The sequence below is a fragment of the Taudactylus pleione genome, unplaced genomic scaffold, assembly GCF_031769625.1.
Source record: "Taudactylus pleione unplaced genomic scaffold, aTauple2 ptg000012l, whole genome shotgun sequence".
In the NCBI taxonomy this organism is placed as follows: Eukaryota; Metazoa; Chordata; class Amphibia; order Anura; family Myobatrachidae; genus Taudactylus; species Taudactylus pleione.
Genome location: NW_028284415.1, coordinates 19,532,581 through 19,539,316, shown reverse-complemented (window position 1 = coordinate 19,539,316; position 6,736 = coordinate 19,532,581). Strand labels below are relative to the sequence as shown.

General features: G+C 42.8%; 1 protein-coding gene across 3 annotated transcripts in view; it reads right to left on the bottom strand.

Annotated features, from left to right (window-relative positions):
* Positions 1-5,384: 5,384 nt before the first annotated feature.
* MYH10 (myosin heavy chain 10) overlaps positions 5,385-6,736 on the bottom strand; it is a 190,638-nt gene continuing 189,286 nt past the window's right edge. For all 3 annotated transcript variants that reach the window (XM_088468837.1, XM_088468841.1, XM_088468846.1), the window contains 2 exons: positions 6,502-6,674; positions 5,385-6,237 (listed from right to left, as the gene is read on the bottom strand). In XM_088468837.1, the coding sequence (XP_088324963.1) occupies positions 6,084-6,237; positions 6,502-6,674 (327 nt within the window). In that variant the 3' untranslated portion in view covers positions 5,385-6,083. The remainder of the gene's footprint in view (positions 6,238-6,501; positions 6,675-6,736) is intronic.

The following is a 6,736-nucleotide window of genomic DNA, read 5'->3' as shown; positions in this document are numbered from 1 at the left end:
AACTCTGTCACTCCGGAGCTCGTTACCAAAGGGGCGGCTGTCGATGTTGATCGACAGCTCGCCCCGTTTGGTGGGCGGGCCGGGGGGGGGTGGTTTGCAAATCATCAGTGATGTCAGTGGGGAGTTTCCTGCTCAAACAGAGCAGGAAGCTCCCTGGGGCTTACGAGTGTCGAGACCCAACCTTAGGGTCTCGTCGTAAGCCACCAATGGTCGCGATGGTGATCACCATCGCGACCATCAACCTGGTCGGTCGTTAAGCTGTGGGTGGTAACCCACAGCTTAGCGATCGACAAGGAGGCGGTCGTTCAGGATGCAAGTGGCCACCCTGATTCAGTGCGACCGCTTGCAACTAACGACCGCCTCTGAATGAGGTCCAAAGTACCAACCAATTAGCTCCTGTCATTTTTATCACCATTGCACAGGCAGTGATGAAAAATCCTGATAACTAGATGGGTAACAGGTGCCGCCACCCTGTTAGCGCTCAATTCTGTGACTTAATTAGTACCTCAGTCAACTTGATTTAACCACCTGTGCTTAACTATGGATATCTCTAAAACCTGAAGTGTTGGGGAGCCCTGAGGACCGCATTTGGGAACCTCTGCCCTAGTCATAGTGGGATGTGGTCAGCATTTCGACTGTCACAATATTGATACTCAAAATGTCTCAGCACAGTGCAAAAACACATGCATGCACGGGTTATCCATTCACCAGAGCAGTGGTGTCAGAGTGCCTTCGCCTGTCCACTGCGGCCCATGGTGGGTGGGACAGTGCCCAAAAGCGGGAAATGTCATACAGATCCCAACTAGTATATGCAAGAAGATGTGTGTGTTAGATAGATATATCTTATCAAAACCGGTTTACAAACTATATAAAAATAAATCACAATATATAAAAGATTTGCAATGCATATACACACAAATATATAGAATGGATGGTGGTGGAAGGCACTCAGAGATCAGTCAAATAATTAAGACATAGAAACTGCCTGTAATAGTATCGACGTTTCGGAGGTACAAACTCCTTTATCAAGACATAAAAAAGTACTGGTCAACAAACAAATCTATGTTCTACAAAAGTACGGATAGAAATACGATGCTACAGGAAGAAAGTCATCATCCACCCTCTACGAAATGGGGGTTGCCTTACTCACAATTCCTGAGAATTCGGATCTGTAGCGATTCGCAAGATGCACTAGTACATATAGACAAAATGAAGAACAAATTCCTCCAGCGAGGATACCACTATAAATCTCTTAATAAAGCCAAACAACGTGCACTTCTGGTCCCTAGAAGTGAGACATTAATAAATAAATAGAAGGTACAGCACAATAACCGGATTGTGTGGACACAAGAATAAACGACTTCCAGTCAGGATCTAATGAAAACAGACGAAGGGATCTGGCCAACTATAGCGGACAATCCACAAACATCTGCTATATACTATTAATGAGAAAGGGCACAAGAGCAAGTTGTATTAATGTATGGGAGTGCCGAACTATTGTGAATACATACATACACACACACACATATATATATATATATGTGTATATACATATACACTATATATATATATGTGTGTATATACATATACACTATATATATATATGTGTGTGTATATACATATACACTATATATATATATATATATGTGTGTGTATATACATATACACTATATATATATATATATATATATATATATATACACACACACATACGTATATACACACACAAACACTACGTTTGAAGTCTATGTTTTGTAAGTTACGTCTCTACTGAACATTGTTTATGTTAATCACAGACTGTTACAACATTCCCTGACAGGTATGGCGGGGACAGGCAAACACATGAGCGAGGCTGTCATAAGTGCTCTAAGGCATGGCTGTAGTCAAGCAAGTATTGAAAGATTTTGGTATCTCACGTCAAGTAACAAACAACTAGGGTGGACCTGTGTCCCCCAGACATTTTACTACCGAAATCCAAGCCATCTGAAACACAATCCACTTACCCACCTTTTCCCTCACTACCACAGACAAAGACTGCATCCTCCCCTAATCTCTACCATGCATCTGCCCCACTTCCCTAACATCTTCTCAGCTTTCTTTCTCCTGATGCTTGCTTCCATCTTTTTAACCATCCCCTCCTGCTCCTAACATGCCCTTGTCTCACCCACCCATAAGAAACTCTCATTAGACCTTTATTCTATCTCTAGGTACAGTCCTATACTTTCTTCTCCCATATACATCCAGCTCCATGATTATCTACTTTTGCCTTGCTACATTTATATCCTCCCACTCCCTTCTTATCCCACTTTATTTTGGTTTCTGCCCCCTTCACTCATGCGAAACTGCCCTTGTCAGGGTCATAAATGACCTTCTCACCACAAAATCCTCCTTGATCTATCTGCCACATTTGAAATTGACGAATACCCCGCTTTTCCTTCACACCATGCAAATGTCATCTCCGGTTTCACCTATAACCTCACCAATTGCTCATTTTCAGTGTCTAACTGACTCCACAACCTCCTACTCCCTTCTTCTATCTGATGGTTTCCCTGAAGGGTCAATTCTCTGTCCCCCTTCTCCCTCCACACATCCTCCTTTGGAAACCATCGACTCTTTTGACCTCCAATACCATCTATATGCTGATGACATACAATAAACATTTCTTCTACACAGTCCATAGGGGACACAGGCTTGGTATAAAGGTGGAGCAGGAGTCGTCCGGGCACCGACTAGTTAAACTTCTTCCAGCAGCCCCGGCTTCTCCCCCCTATACCCCGCCCCCAGGCAGGCCAGTTCAGTTTGATGCCCTGCAGGAACAAAGGCACGTGGCTAGAGACTGCTCTGCATTCTAAACCTCTTTTATGTAATTTTTTTTTTTTTTTTCACTGGCTTGGTGGGTTCTACTTGGGTCGCTCGCCAGCAGTGCCTCAGCTTCGTAGAGAGGCCCTATGATCCTCGGCACATATTTTTTACCGGTTTTGTTCGTTTGACACCTTTGCTGCTGCGGATGCGGCTTTTGGGCAAAAAGGTTCTCAGTGCAGCTCCGACGCGTCCCCTCCCGTAATGGGATTGCTTTGGGATGTCCCATGGACACTTCTACACATGGACTGTGTAGAAGAAAAGAGGACTTATGTCTTACCTTGTTAAGTCCTTTTCTTCGAATTCCATAGGGGACACAGGCCGCCCACCCTGACGCACCGGGCTGGTGGTGTTTTTTACTCTGTTCCAGTCCTCCTTTAGCGCTTCTGGGTGTTGGACCAGTATGTGTAGGTCGGGTTTCCTTCGCCTCTTCCTCGCTCTTGCCATGGACTTGCTAACTTAACTGGCCTGGCTGGGGGTGGTGTATAGGGGGGAGGAGCCGGTGCTGCTGGAAGAAATTTAACTAGTTGGTGCACGGACTTCTCCTGCTCCACCCTATACCCATGGTCAAGCCTGTGTCTCCTATGGAGTTCGAAAAAAAGGACTTGGCAAGACCTAAGTCCACTTTTCTTCCCCACCTCTCTCCCAACATCCTCTCAAATCTGTTTTTGTTATATCCCCCTGAATGTCCTAGCACTTCCTGTAACTCATCATGGCCAATACAAACTCTTTGCTTTTAACCACTCCAGGGTCCATCCACCCCCTTTCTTTGACAACATTGGCCTATCTAGCCCCCCATGTCTGTTGTCTCAGTGAATCCTTGACTCCATTATCTACATTCATTCCATCTCTCAATCATGCTGCTTCTGCCTCCATAAAATGTCCATATGGCCCCCTCTCACCCCTGATCCCACCCAATTTCTCCTCCGGCCCTTTCTCACCCGATTCTACCAATCTTCTTATCCATACTCATCCATCATCTCTCACCTAGACTATTGTAAGCTCCTCATTTATGGCCTCCCTCACACTTGTCTCTCCTCACTTCAATCTTAACTTGTCACAGTTTCTAATCATACCATACAGTTTGCCTCACCCCTTGTAACAGTGAGGTACCCCTCCCTTGCACCTGCACTCACCACCTCCCATCCTTTATTTTACTGTAATGTATTGTACTTATGCAATGGTTAACTGCTATGTATTGTACTTAAGGTTAACCTAAAGAAATGAAAACACCATATGTTTACACTTTGTGTGACTAATAAAAACACTCTTATTCTATGAGGTCTTTATAAACTCCCGAAATATGACTTTTCTCCAATGAAGAACTGCACCTGAGCGGAACCCTGACACAAGATTTGCTGGGTGACTGTATCACCAGAGGAAAGCACTCTGGCAAAATATTTTTCCAGGGTACTGACCTGATGCAACTGGATTACTGCTATGGGCTTTGTGAAACACTGAGGCAAAAATATTTGAGCATAAGGATTCACCCAAAAAGTCCATAGAGAAAAAAAAATTAATAAACCTGTTCACTTAAACTCCTTAAGACATTGTGACTGATATGCAAGTTCAATCATGGAGTGTGCTTATGCCTTGACCCAAGTCTCCTCTGCCCTAAAGTCTCTAAAATCGGAGTGGACCAGGTGACCTGGCCTCAGGGAGCAATGAGAGGCGGGAGTAGAGGCAAAGTGCTGAACAAGTGCCTATGTTCTATTCCTCAACATCAGAAGATAGAGTGCATTACTCTTTTGGCATAATAGGGTAGGAGCCAGAGTACGAAGTTGTTTGCATTTAGTACGAACTCCTGAACAAGCCCAACTCTATACCCTAAGGTTAAACAGTGTCCTCCAAAGTGGATGAATGCAAGAATAAGATTATATATTCAAGAGAGTCACACTGCAGAAGTCTTTGTAAAGCAAATAACTATCACATGTTTATTTTCAGTTACTGGAGTTATCTGGTGCATAGAAAAATACATAACTAAAAGCCATTTCCTTGTCTTTAATATTTCCTAAAATAAAAAAGAGGCTGTAACCAGTATTCTATAATGATACATTTATTGTCTTACAAAATTCATTGTCTAGAAATATTGGATATACACGGGGGTGAGAGGAAAAGGGAGATCCTGGGGGATGGGCAAGTGATTTCGGCAGCCGTTACAAATGAAAAATAAAATAATAATAAATGAAGAGACATTTTATGTGCACACACAGATAACCTGTATAATCCTCACAGGGCCAGAGGTGGTGCAGGCGCCCTCTACACCATGAAAGGTTGAAGCTTTTAATACAAATTAAAAAAAACAACATAATTCCAGCACATGTGTTCTGAATAATACTGACTTCTGAACGTACTTCATAGTTATACAAGATATAATGCACAATAAAATGATCTTATTACATCTGCAGGGAGATGTAGATATGTATTTTAATATGTTCAATTGACGAAGTGTCTAAGGCACCTTTTTGTCATTAAATATGTATTTTTTTCGTTTAAGTGTTTAAAATGAAGAGAGGGGTCAGAAGACAGTGCTAATCTTTATTGAAATGTAGTTTGGGTATAATTAATCCTACTACTGCCGCCATCACTGTGTTGGGAGAAAGTACAGTTAGTTTAGTGCCAAGAGACTAAACGGTTAAGAAAACATACAGTCTGTCCTTGACACCAATTTCTTCCGCAATAAAAAAGGTGGCAGATTCACAGTTTCATTATGGAAATTCTTTAGTTGAATTAAAGATCCACTGTAGCTTAGACTGAAATAGATTGGGTCAGCTACAACATGCAAAAGGTATGAGCATCCCACATCTTTCCTCCACCCCCGTCATCCACATGGGATTAGGACAAAAGACATGTAGTGTATTTGTTTGTCCACATGATGCTATATATAAAGAGAAAGCAAAAAGTCTTAAAACAGACGCCTTTAAAAGAAATGTAGAGCCAGAATATATAACCTGTTTGATGCCTGCCTTCTGTATATGGGGTGAAGAAATGTGTTTTTTCACCTTGTTCCTGCAACAGAGGGCACTTCAGCAGGAAATTGATTCACTGGATTTGTATTTTAGCATTTAAGAAACAGAAGTGCATTTGTCTAAAAGGAGTGCAGTACAAACTCCCCCCAGACTCGCTGGCATTTTACTGTTGGACCTGTAGAGCTTCTATCAGCAGCTTAGTGTCCCTTCATCACTGCAGCCCTGCCTTGGGCAGAGGAATGCTGATAGAGGAAGTCACTCAGTTGGAGATGAAGCGGATGTCTCATTGACCTCATTGGTTTTAATTTCGGTCTCATCATCTGATAGATCCATGGAAGTGCCCTCTATCTGCAGCTGTCGGCGACCCGAGCGGCTGGAGGACGTTGAGAAGGACATGGGACCACCTCTCCTGCAAGAGTGAAGAGTACACAAATACATTCTATTTGGCACCATGAACATAAATATTTATACATACAGACATACAAATACACAAGAAACACACTGTATGAGCAACTGTATCTCCTAGAAAAGTCAGATTTAAAGAACTGGAGCGATCACAAAGTAATGTGCTTGTGCCAGATGAATGTTCATGTGATGTGTTCGTGCTCTGATTTAATGTCTATTTCCTTTCACCTACCTGTCACTAATAACAGGCAGTTTTATTTTATCTCACCTCAATCTATTCTTCAGCGTTGAAACTTCACGGCTTAGCCCCTCATTGGCCTCTGATGCATCATCAAGCTCGCGCTGCAATTTGCGCCTTGAGGCGTTAGCTCGGGTGGCTTCCTCTTCTGCTTCCTCTAGCTGCCTCTTCAGTTGCTTCATGCGAGTGTTGGCCTTTTCCATCTACGGCACAGTGAGCAAAGGATATATTTCATTTATGAAACCAAGGTGGCTTTTTAGTGAAA